General features: G+C 34.8%; 2 protein-coding genes across 2 annotated transcripts; both read right to left on the reverse strand.

Moving 5' to 3' along the window:
- Nucleotides 1-226: 226 nt before the first annotated feature.
- On the reverse strand, nt 227-927 carry Ubc13 (ubiquitin conjugating enzyme E2). Its single transcript, XM_073090955.1, has one exon. The coding sequence runs from the start codon at nt 699-701 to the stop codon at nt 246-248; it is 456 nt and encodes a 151-aa protein (XP_072947056.1). The 5' UTR covers nt 702-927; the 3' UTR covers nt 227-245.
- A 4,442-nt stretch (nt 928-5,369) lies between these two features.
- Cib2 (Calcium and integrin binding family member 2) lies at nt 5,370-10,687 on the reverse strand. The gene is made up of 5 exons (XM_073082273.1): nt 10,538-10,687; nt 9,958-9,992; nt 6,920-7,037; nt 6,545-6,672; nt 5,370-5,607 (listed from the first exon to the last, which is right to left on the reverse strand). Exons 1-5 carry the CDS (start codon nt 10,586-10,588, stop codon nt 5,370-5,372), a joined length of 570 nt encoding a protein of 189 aa, XP_072938374.1. The 5' UTR covers nt 10,589-10,687.
- Nucleotides 10,688-13,350: the final 2,663 nt, after the last annotated feature.

Below are 13,350 nucleotides of genomic sequence, written 5' to 3' on the forward strand. Positions count from 1 at the left end.
CGAAGCTACATGTGAGAGGGTAAACAATGGTCTGTGGGACTGACAGAGGCTACGGAGACGCGCGGCCCGACGGCGCCCGGCGGCGGCGCCCGAGCCCGCCCTGATTAATTTTATCCACAATAGTCTCTTCACAAGTTACTCGGTCTAGGGTGTGAACATAACTTGCACTCTTAAAATCATGATATATATGTTTGATCTGTCCACTTGTGGTCGCGCGTGGGGTAGGCACGGCGTGCGCGCGGGGCTCAGTTGTCCATGGCGTATCTCCTCGTCCACTCCTTCGCGTTCCGGATGGCCTCGCTCTCGTTCACTTTCCACAGCTCCGCTACGTCGTTCGCCAGCGGGTCGTCGGGGTTGGGCGCCGACAGGAGCGCTTGGATCGACAGCAGAACCGTGCGGATCTGCAGCGCAGGGCTCCATTTATCCTTCAGTATGTCTAAACATATGCGCCCCAACCGATCTATGTTCGGATGGTATATTTTCGTTATAAACCTAACCTTAGGCGCCGACATAGGATAGTCCTCTGGCAGGAATAATTCTAATTTGAATAGTCCACCCTCGAATGGCGAGTCTTCCGGGCCGGTGACGATTACGTGAAAATAACGTGCGTTGGTCTCGCTGGGCACCGCGCTGATCCCCGGCACGGGTTCCTGCATCAATCGCTGTGTCTCTTTGATTATTCTACGTGGTAGGGCTGCCATTTTATATATGCGGTCTAGCGCAATTTGTCAAATGAAGGCAGGTAATCATATAATTGTATAAAATATCTAATAGTCTTTTCACTGCACGTGTTTGTTACAAATTCTGAGGCACGTATTTCAGATTAACAAGTTATAACAGCATATTGGCCATGATAATGCTGAAAACGCGACTACAAAAGCGAAGTACCAACCAACTTCAATTTTTTATCTATAGATTATAGAATTTCAAACTACCATAGAGAACACGTGCAATATAGAAAGCAATGCGTTCACAAATTATTGTAAAATGTGCTCTCTAAACATAAATTAATATTTTAAATTTCTGTTTTAAACCAAAATCATAATTATTGCTGTTTATTTGCTTAATCGTTTGTAGTATATTCTTACTGACAAAAAAATCTACAATCATGAAGACAGTATTATTACAATGCAAAGAGTATAGTAACGTATACAGATTATAATGTTTTTATGTTTTTATCTTAATTAAGAAAACAGTTTCGACAACCCGCAAGAGATGGAGCTTTACACAATATATGATTGAGGGAATTCGGCGGGAAATATGGTTTACGTTCTTCTATAGGAGTGGGCTCCGTATATTAGTGCATTTTTTTTAATTCAAATAATTAGGTTGAATTTTTGATTTGGAAATGTTAACAGCACTCACAGCAGTCAGTTACTTTTAGTAGGTCCCATGGTAGTTTTGATTTAATTTGTGATATAATAATATACCTACGTAATTAATCATTTGGTAAAGAGTAAGTTCGCTGTTTTTAAAAAAAGAATGTAAAGATTCAAATAATGTAATACTTAGTAGCTTTCTTTAATCTTACCTACTTTAATTATATACATTGATAAACATATCTTAGATACAAATCAATAAAAGTTATATATTACGATACCTAATATTATTGACGTTGGTAAGTATAAGCTGCGTTAAACCGTTTCAGTCTTCCATTGCCTCGACGTAGCATGATATAGGTCTTTGTGAAAAATCCGATTTCCGTCCCTCATACGCCGCTGGGAACCTTTCACGATCGCCTATTGTAAGCAAGTTGTGAGCTTTGATAAGGTGGCTAAGTGAGCGTGGAGTATACTTACACTATACTTGGCGCGTCCCAATACCTACGTTGAATACTCGATGAGACGATGATTGTAAGAAACGAAATGAGTGCGTGACGAGAATCGCGGTCAGGATAATGAAAATATCTATGTCCATCCGTAAGAAATGCAGGATTTCATAAAAAATAACAGTGTTTCCAAGAGAAGTGATACAGAACTACACATCTTTCTTTTTTGCGCTTTAGTGAATCAGACACGCTAAAATAAAATTTGTGGACATAATTCACTTAACTCTCTATATTCACTTAACTTCTAATTCACTCTACCTTTACGGTATTCACGTCCAGGTATTACTTATTATAAGAAATTAATATAACTATGCATGGCTGCCATCAGTAAGCGACTCAGTCGAGATATTAACTTTTTAAAACAGTTTTTAATTTAATGAGTTTATTGTAACATTCTTAATAGAAGAAATAGAAACCAGGAGAAGAATAGAATAGATAAAAATAAATGCAAAAACATTAAACACGCAAAAGGTTTTTGTACGTGCATAAGTAGTTGGTATAAAATGTTAATTATTGCTGTGAAACAACAAATCTTCAACATTTAAATTGAAATACCTAATTGGTCTCCAGAGTTTTTGGTACGAGTTATATGTAGGTAGGTAATACTTATTTTAGTATGGCGAGTTTATCTACTATAAAACTAATTACTCTGGTTTCTAGATTAACAAAAAAGGAATTAATAAATCTGGGATATTTTTGCGTGGCTACATTTACAGACATTTTCCATAATATGTAGTGGGTGGGGTTTGATGGTTTCGGTTACGTCTTCCTTTTGACAACATTTTTACGTATCAGTAAAAGAGATAATATAGATATAGAGATAGAGTAAACTAATAATGCCCTTAGACTGATTAGTGGGTAGTTATATGTTGCACACTTGTGTGGAGTAAGTGGACTCTTGTTCCACGTGACCGGAACGCAAAGGATCCCCAATTCAAATATCCCCAGAATTTAATTATAACAGCGTTGAGTTCACTACGTGACTACGTCCATAATTTATTAAATTATTAAATTGGTCTAGTTTTTCAACAATTCCAAGTACAAACATTTCGGCTTTAATAAATTTAATATACATGCGCAAAGGACAACATTGTCCCCGGGGCCATCGCTAAAATAATGAGACAGGTAAGTGCTGAAACTCGGTTTTATTAAAGTGGTCCTATTTTTTGTCCTCACGATAGACTTATTTTTTTATTACTTATACAAATTTATGTCTGCGTTTAACGTCCCAAGATAATCTCGAAATTATGTTGATCATGTCCTATGCTTTTCATTAAACGCAAGATTCTCATTTTATTCTCGTTACTTTGTCTACATCTTTAAAATTTTAACTTTTTAATGGAAAGATTACGTTCGAAGCCAATTATTAAAAAAGGAAAATAGTGTCTAATTTACAGAAAAAACTATAATAAATTTAGTGTAACACATATTCATTATTAGTGACGTACACATACTGGCCGGTTACAAACGTAAAATTTTGTTTACACTCATAATATTTTAAATCTAAGTAATATCTTAAAGGTCATAGCTAACCCATTTCTACAGAGAACAGGTTGACAGAGACATGTATTGTTTGCGCGTTTGGAAAGTCTGATAGACCCCACGTTGACTCTGGTTCAGTCGAGAATCACTTACGTAGTCGTGAGAGGGACGTGCTCGTAGAGTCCGGAGTAATTGCTTGTTACGTCAACCTTCACCTTACTTGATTACCTACACTACTTTGACAATATTAAATTATTCTACTTTTCTATACTAATATTATGAAGAGGAAAATTTTGTTTGTTTGTTTGATTGTAATGAATAAGCTCAAAAACTACTGGACCGATTTTAAAAATTCTTTCACCATTCGAAAGCTACATTACCCACGAGTAACATAGACTATATTTTATAATAATATGAAATATATTTGATAAATAGATTTTGAGGCGGTACAAAGTTTGCCAGGTCAGCTAATTAGGTATAATATGAGTAATGTTACTTATCACATTTTTCATGACGACTTGTCAGGCACTTACAGATATTTTATTATGAAAAAGACAAATGAGGTACTCGCTGCAATGTCTGAATGTCACGTAAAAGTAATAATTAACTTTATTGTTTCCATGTTATGCCTATTGAAGTAATTTTGATAGAACCGACACTTTGTACGAATTTAAAAGTGAGCTTTATCCAATTTTAATTAGGAAAAAACATACAACAGCTGTTACAAAGTATTTAAAGATAGTTGATATTAAAGGTAAAAATTAATGCAATATAAACGAGAAAAAATTTGAGTCTCTGTCTACTTTTATACCTACTCGTATATTTTATATTTAAAACAGAAACGGATGCAATTTAGCTGGAAAACGGAATTTCATAGGTCAAATGTGAGCGTTTATGCCTAAACAACACGGAACAGCTGTGGAGGCTGATCGTGGTATTTCGTGTGAATTGTTTATTCCGTCTACAAAGGCCTTTAAAGCGACCTGTTGGTATTCGCCAAACATTCTTCCAATGAATGTTTATAACTATGCACATTTAAGACGATACGCGTATAAACATTTAGTTTTTTAACTATGTACGGGCTCATAGTCTATGAAAATATTAATTGTCATACCTACATTAGGATATTTGTATTATATCCATAAATTGTAATTTTTCTCATATAGTTCTATTCCTACTTAAATTATCTTCTTATTTTATCTTTTCTTTAGCTTTAATAAATTATAGAATACTTACGTGTTATTTTGAATCCTTATAAATTCCGTAATTACTAAAACTTTTATCTATAATCCGACACGAAGACTTTTTTGAACGTATACCAAACGAAGTTTAAAGCGGGTTTTTGTTACGAAAAATAAATTATACGACGTCTTAAACTTGGGGCTATATTAAATTTTTATTTTAAGACCGCTCGGTGTACCAATAATGTTGGTTATAAAATAAAGTTAATTATAATCGTAACAATGAATTGCTACTTGAACGTTGGATCTTGTTTCAGGGATATTGCCTTTATAATTATCGGAAACTACTCTTAGTAGAGTTTAATTATCTATAATCTTTGTTGTAGTTTTATTGAGTTTAGAAGTAAGTCCGTACCTATAAAAAATGAATAGTCTGAAGTTGCATTGCTACATTGTGCCGACAGTGCGGATTTTACAAAGGTGGAATAAACAGTTTTGTTAGAGGTGTACCTACCCTGTACCTGTATTACGCTGTGGGCGCTTTGTCAACCTTTCAGATAACATACATTTCAAATATGAACATTACTGACACGTGATACAGAGACGTGTCACTGTACGTGACGTGTACTGTACCCTTAGTATGAGTTCTTACGTTTTGACAAAAATGACTATTTTTGTATTTGTTTACATATTTGCCCATACATTTCCAATCGGCGCTAGCGCACTGTATCTGAACTGATTGGAAATGGGGAATACGTAAATAAATACAAAAACAGTCATTTTTGTAAAAACGTAAAATCATACTAAGGGTACTGTGTGTATCAGTAATACAAAAGTAAGTGGAACTACAAACAAATAACAAGAAACAGTATCTTTATTTAAACTCGTATATGAAAGGTGGAGAGGAAGTCAGGCGCTCTGACGACGACATGTTCGAAGTCCATGTAGGAGAGCCGGCCGTCGCCGTCCACGTCGGCCTCGTCCAGCACGCTCGCCACGATGTCATCGCGCTCGTGCGCCTGCAGCTCATCCCTCGTTAGCAGTCTCGTAGCCTCCAGCAGGTCTTCGCGCCCGATGTACATGTCGTCATCCAGATCGTAGATACGAAACGCATACCTGTGACAAATAATTACTCATAGTGGTAGCACAATATTCTTTGTCTAGAACTGACTGAGGATCTCTTGACCTCCATCTATTTTTGACCAATGTTAGTATTGTTGATTCAGACCTGAAAGGTATTTGTTAACGATTTCCGCAAAAACTATAGTAGGTACTTGTATTTGCCGAAAATAAAGTTGCTTAGTTGCTATTCATTAATTACTTCAAGAACATGGATGCACGGATTTGTTCAGTTATTTGTAGTAAGTAGTTTCGCTTTTAAGTATATACAATTATAATTAATCATCGAAATGTATCCGATACAGTTATACACAATTGATAAAGCAAACGATTTACGAGTATGTGTGATATAACAAATATTTATGTATTAATAAGTTACTTTATAAGATAAGCGGACTATTCTCTATGACACAAAGATAGAAATGAAAGGAAAAGTTTCAGATGTGGTACTGACACAAAAGACGGTGTGGGTCGGAAGCAGTATTGTAGCGGTTCCTGGACACCGTGATAACGCAACGACCCGACATTAACCAGCAACAAAACTTTGCAGATGGCTTTTATTTTCTTACATTTATCAAAGAATGCAGAAATATTTGTATCTAGTTACCTAGTAAAAAAGAGCTGCTAACCAAAATATCCTCTATTAATAAGACCTTTGAGAACTTTTTCTTTAATTTCAGGCAATTTGATTTCCATGCGATCTTTTCTGTACGTCACAAACGTGGTAACTCAGATAAGTAATGTCTATGTAAAACTTTTGAGTAAATCAGAGATAAATACTCGTACTTAGGATTCTTATCTTGGTATCCTAATTGGATGGCCGTGGTCTAATTCTGGACCTTTAGGTTATCGCTCCTTCGATCAACCATTTGCTGTATTTTCCGTCACTTAATTGTACCTTCTTTCTTCTTACCTGAATTTTAAACCTACTTACCAGGCCTTTATTTCTCGCGGAGCAGCTTCACTGAACACAGACATCATGTCGAGGAAGTCCTCGAAAGTAAGGTTCCCAGAGCCATCGTGGGAGAACACCTGGCAAATTCGGCGTTTGAAAGGATTTTCCTGAAAACATTTAATTGCGAAATATTTAGAAGCGAATTTAGAATGTTAATAAATACACGTCTGGGTGAGATAGATATACGATATACCAAATAATATTGTTTTAAATATTTATTACCAACAAGAATGTCTTAACAACACTTTATTCTATGATGGTGGATACAATCACATTATAGATTCAGGCCTCTTGGATTTGAAGTTAATAGAAACATTCATTGGCTGATTTATTTTATTTACGCTGCTAATGTACCTTTAGCTCAGGTAGCTTCTCTATTTCCTCTACAGGAACGACGATAGTTTGAGCTTGGTTTTCTGTCATCCGTTTCGGCACAAGTTCGGGGTTCACCTCTCTGAAGCGTTTGAAGACCCTACAATATAAAATTGCTAGTTGGCTTTATAATATTATTTCCCTATATATTTGTTAGAAACCGGTGAAAATCGAAGTACCCCTACCATGAGTTTTTACATTTTAACAAATATGACTGTTTATGTATTTGTTTACGTATTTGCCCATACAATTTTCAAACAGCGCCCCTAGCGGATTGTGTCAGAACTTGGAAATTGTATAGGCCAATACGTAAACAAATACCAAAACAGTCATATTTGTCAAAACGTAAAAAGTCATGGTAAGGGTACAGGTGTTCGGTGTTTTATTCGAACAGACTTATATTTACGTTTCTCGGAAAGCCTTTTTGTGATACAGTGAAAATGAAAACTAGTCAGATAGCAATAAACGCTGTCGATAGAACATCGGGACTGAAGTGAACCTATTGTAAATATAGTCTAATAAGAAATATACTGCGATATATTTTATGCACCTACGTAATCTATCCATGAAAAAGGATTTTGTAGTATTGTTTTTCATAATATTGAAATAGCAAACCTGCATGGAGTTTACTCTAAGGTAAGTGGCTACCGTGGCTGTAAACATCTGTTATTAACCACAGATAAGATGAGATTCCTGCTTGAGGTTGGTAATGGATGCATTGTCTCTAATGACTAGTTGGAACGCCTGGGAAAATATGTCTCCCGTACGACACCTTTCGTAGCGGGACGCAGAAGCTCTTAATATTGCTGTTATTACGTATGGCGGGTGTGCCTCCGTAGTCGAACTACATAGGGTTCTCTGTATAATTTAATGAGTGGTTTATTGTAATGATTGTAATATTTACAATCTTTTTTTAAATTAATGACAATCTAACTAGTTAATGACAGGAACTATCTAAAATTCGCACAATAAATTCAATAGGTTGAAACTCAACAGGTAAAAGGTTTATCTCGATAAATACCCATATCCAAATAATGTTGTAATTTATATCAAGAATTTCGGCAATTCAATCTCCATTTACCCTACAGGTAACCCTACTTTCCTTTCATTCATTTTATTAAGGGTCCGGTTTCACCACTTGTTTGCTAAATTACGGAGTGGGAATTTATATGATCTTGTTTCACAACTCGTTTTATAAATTACGCAGTAGGAATTTACAAGCTAGTGAGAAATTGGATCTTTTATGAAAAATATAGCAATATAAAAAGGACGGAAGAAGGAAAATTCACAAGTATATTTTTAGATTATTAAATTGTGTATTGCGTCATACACGGTATAGTTTTAGTTAGTTCATGACAATAAGTAGCTATGCATGTCTGATGCAACACCTTGTATAACAGAGTGAGTGACAAATAAAAAAGATCTTAGCCATAAATTTTATAGGTAGGTTAATGCCAAACAGCTTTTCATGACTACACATTATAGTACATTATTTTCTCTACCTCTGGGCTATCTATCGATCCTAAGTGGCAATATCTACAGTATTCATGTATTTAAAAACACATACTATCATTGCGATTTTTATCTTTTTATACTTATATAAAAACTAGTGGTTTTATATAAGTATACAACACACACAACAAATTTCATCAAAATCAGTCCAGTCTTATAGGAGGAGTTCAGTGACATACACACGCACATAAGAAATATATATATATAAAGACTAGTGGTGCCCGCGCTTTCGCCCGCATTTAAAAGAAATAATATGACATACATAAAACAGAAAATTTGTACCTTTATTGGAATGACAGTGGCGCCATCTGTCGAAAATTTGTCTTACCAACTCCCAAACCTTCGTGGGTTCTTGGACAAAAACTTTGCTAAAGATCGTCACTTGATGAAATGCATAGTTTCCGATTCTATAAAACTGTGATGGTAGCGAAGTCTGTCGAATCCAATGTGAAACATTCCAAAACCAACAACTACTTACGAATTAAAAATTAATTGAAAAACCCTTTTCCCACGGACTAAATTGTGAATCTAAACCATTCTCAAGTCCCCTTGAACACACACAACAAATTTCATCAAAATCAGTCCAGTCGTTTAGGAGGAGTTCAGTGACATACACACGCACATAAGAAATATATATATAAAAATAAAACGTTCATCGCATATATTCTCGTCCGCAGTTATTGTAATTGAGTTTTGCCGGAGGGTAGGGATATAACCCTAAATAAATACACATCTAACGGTCATACAACGAATATTTATTATGCCAGATACATACCGAAGATTAGATACCATGCTCTTTTTGATATATGTTATTATTATTGGGGAACAAAATTATAAGCAAATATCGGTTTTGCTATTGAACAGTAAATCGTTTAGGTACTTACATATAAAAGTTGTATAAAAATAGTTAACTGACTAATAGATTAAACATCGTTCTATAAAGTTATTTAAATTGAAACGAATAAATTTTGATGGGTTTTATTATTCTGCATTGACATGTTATTAAGTATATAACATTACTTTTTTTTAATTTAAGGCAGCAATGAAGCGCTCAGTTTATTACTCTTTAATACATCAGTTGTTAGACGCTGTATGTGTTATTCTGATGAAGAAAACCTGTTTGAGGAAAATCCCCATGTGAGCCAACGCACTTTGATTACGAGCTGCTCGAACTGTGCAATGCGCATGAGAGGATTAATATTGTGATTTGGTTTTTCTCACTTTTCTGAGTTTCTCTGTTTAAACCTACTGTCTTTAAATGAGACCAAACATCTATAGGTAAGTAAATTCACAGTATAAAGTTCCTTGTATAAATAGATCATTTGCGCTATGAATCCAAAATGGATAAAGATCGAAGGTCTGTCCAATGAACATTTATATATAGTAATTTGACGACCGGGTCACGGGGCTTTTTAATCACTACCTCTCATTCGAAATATCAGTGTAATATTGAAATAATTATTGGAGAAATAATGTTATAATGACTTAGGTAATTTACTCAATCTTACCTTAATATCTCTTTCCTGGTAAAAAATGTACAGTCCTGTTTAAAAAGGCTTTGATTACATAGTTGAAATTATACGTAAGTACAATAAGTACAAGATGAATCGAGAAACCAATGAAATAAGCAGCGTTAAAACTCTGCTAGAGCATATTTCACGGAAAACTTTACTTTAGGTACAGTTCTTGCGATTGGTGGGATAATACAATAGGTCTAGCTGTAGATAGTCATTTCAGCAACCCACGCTGAAAATTATAGTTCAAACTCAGGGCGTTCCCAACTACAGATTTTTCGGTTACTAGCAAGTAGTAGTGTTTTCAAGTTTACAAAACATCGATGTGACATATAGAATTTGTAAGTAATATTTACCTTAAAATCCGCACTTGGAATTTATATTGATTGCTAAGATTAAAATATTAAATAAGAAATTAAGTTTAATTGTATTATGAGAGAGTATATCAATAGGTGGAGAAGAACATAACTGAAGACTGAAACTCAACCGGAACTCAGATCTACATAGGGATTTTTGCACGACAAAGTCTAGTCGTCAATATTATACTTGTAAGCTCATATGTTAAATCACGTACCTGATAGTCTTCCAGCTGCTGCTCTGTAAAGGTAACAACTTTATTTCCCATTCCTCTTTGTTTCAGCTAGGTATTTTTGTTATATCCTCTAGCGAATGTGTCGCAAATACTTGTAAATATATTATGTTGTGGATAACTAGAATAGTGTACAAATTGTAAATGTTAGGTGTCAAAGCAGCCTGTTGCCGCGACGGCTACAAAACACTGGCGTTGTTGCGTTTGATTAGGATTAGGGCGCGACGCCACAGAGCAGATGGGTAACAGAACTTTACCTACTTTATTATTGAGACAAAATGAAAAAAAAAAACGATAATAATGCTAAGGTGTATAGAAGTATTGTTATAGTACAAAGGTACAGGAGGCATTGATAAAACAAATGGGGCAAAGAGTATAAAAAATAACGTGAAGATTTTTTTTGCCGTTGGATTTATTGTACCTGTTACATAATTTTACAATTGAGTTTATTGTTTATTCCACAAGTTTTTACATAATTTATCTTACAAATATAAATAAGCTCATATATAATGTATTATATACAGGTATAGTAAACATTTAAAAAATATTTAACATTAACATGAGTGTCTCTGTTTTAATTGACACTATGTATTAGTTAGGCGGGCCGCCCATTAGCCGCCGCGCCCCGACCTCGGTTGCGTTTCTCTTCATTTGATTGCGATCTTTCATTCTTTATGTCACTGTATTCAGAATTATTTTTATGTTTTTGTATTTATGCATTTTTCAAGTAATTGTATTTTATACCATAAATAAAATAAAATAAAATAAAATAAAAATAGCCTTTATTTCTACTATATCCTATACTTTACATATTATAATTAATGTTACTTAAGATAGCAACTTTCAATTTACTTTTTTTACTTGTATATTACTATACATACTTTTTTTTATAAAATAAATATTTAGTGATTTTTAACAAATAAACTATTTCTAACAAAACATTGTAAGTAAAAGTAATTTTAAATATTAAATATAGTAGTCGCCTCTTCGGCGTAAGTAGTAGGGATTCACCGGTTCTGGGGCACCGATTTTCCCCCCTCCCCTCTCTATTCACCGGTTGTGGGGCACCGACTTTTCCCCCTCGCTTCCCCGTCCCCCCGCTGCCCTGTTTGCCACGATCGAGGGGCGAGCCCGGCTAAAAAAAAAAAAAAAAAAAAAAAAAAAAAGTTTGGTGTCAAAATGGGGGTTTCCGACCACGCCCGATCGATTGCACGCATTTATTTTACGCTATCTCCTTTGCTTACGAAGTTAGCTTTTATGAATAACGACCTCTAATTCATTATCTAATCACCTCCTTATCTCATTAAGCTCGCTATGTCCATATAACAATACGGACCTTACTTATCTAATCACCACTCGCTGTCCTCACAACATAATAGGGTCATTATCACTGTGTCGTTAATGATGGGGGTATGCGCATGGTAATGCAATAAAAAAAACTTCGTATTGACATTGTTTATTATTTCCAAAACAACCTTTTGAACAATTGCGATACTACAATATCGTTTATCAATTTATCCTCACAAAACAGGCTTAAAAAATCTCTGAGTGTATTTCCATAATACATGTAATGCAAGTATGTAAGACTATATTCTCCACAAACTGAAGACCAATCAAGTTGTATTCTATATCTATTAAAATCCCAATGCTTTGCGTTCCTTCTGAAAAAGGCTTTGTGATGGCCTGTTGGTGGTCGGCCATATGAATCAAAATACCCACCGATGCCATTTCTGTCTATGTACATGCCTACCCAGTGAGAGCCTGGTTCACTGTCAGGGTCCAAATTACTTATCAAGTACATTGGAGTCTTAACGTATAGCGGTAATCGGTTTGCTGCATAGACATTGTTTTTCAAGCTACAATGAATTTTACTTAAATGCTTCTGAATCTCGATTGTATCCATTGTGCATGCCTACTTATCGATACCTCTGATAGGTACAATACACTATTTACAAATGCAGAGCAAAATTATCCAAACCTTATATTTAAAGGGACGCAATATGGTTTAACTCGAATGAAAGACTTCAAATAGGTATAATATATTACATTTATTAGGCTTTTACTTACATCTAAGTATATAAATTTATCTTAACTACTGTAGTCGACGGTTACATTTCGGTTCTTATCAATTTCAATAACGTTATCAAACTCTGCATACACTATACAGTTAATAGTTTCGGTTAGAGTTGATTCAAACCGAACTTCTACCCTTACACTGCCATGCTTTATAAGATTCCAATGAGTCATGGAATTTGATGACAAATCAGGAGTTAGGTCAAACGCTAATAGGCAGTAACCTTTTGCATATTGCTCCCTAGATATTCCATTACCTTCATTTAGAAAATGTATACCAGTCCCCGAAAATAAAGTGTGATAGGCTGCAGTAAAAATATCATTCTCGAATGATGGTTGCAATGCTTTTGAAGGTATTTGTTGGCCATCAATATATAAACAAAATGTGTTCATAGCATAGTTTTCAAAATTGAATGGATTTTTAGTAAGACTTCCATTGAATGCTGTGTTGTTTACAAATCCAACTATACATCTTTTAGGTACTTGCCCCAGAAAAATGTTGTCAAGAGTCTTTCCCTGAACCCCTGATGGTATAGTTAAAACTTTGACTTCAGCTCGAGTAATAGGATATTTTGCTGTAGTAGAGGCTAAGACTTTTTGATGTGCGAGGAGTACAGTTGGATTTATTCGTGCTCTACGAACAATAAGAGTTGCATCCGTAATGCATACTTTACATTTTATATCAGTAGAAGAACCCATCAGATTAAACGATTCTCTTGAGCGAA

The sequence above is a fragment of the Epargyreus clarus genome, unplaced genomic scaffold (genome assembly GCF_041222505.1).
Source record: "Epargyreus clarus isolate Ecla_fem2 unplaced genomic scaffold, WU_Ecla_fem_2.2 ptg000003l, whole genome shotgun sequence".
Taxonomy (NCBI): domain Eukaryota; kingdom Metazoa; phylum Arthropoda; class Insecta; order Lepidoptera; family Hesperiidae; genus Epargyreus; species Epargyreus clarus.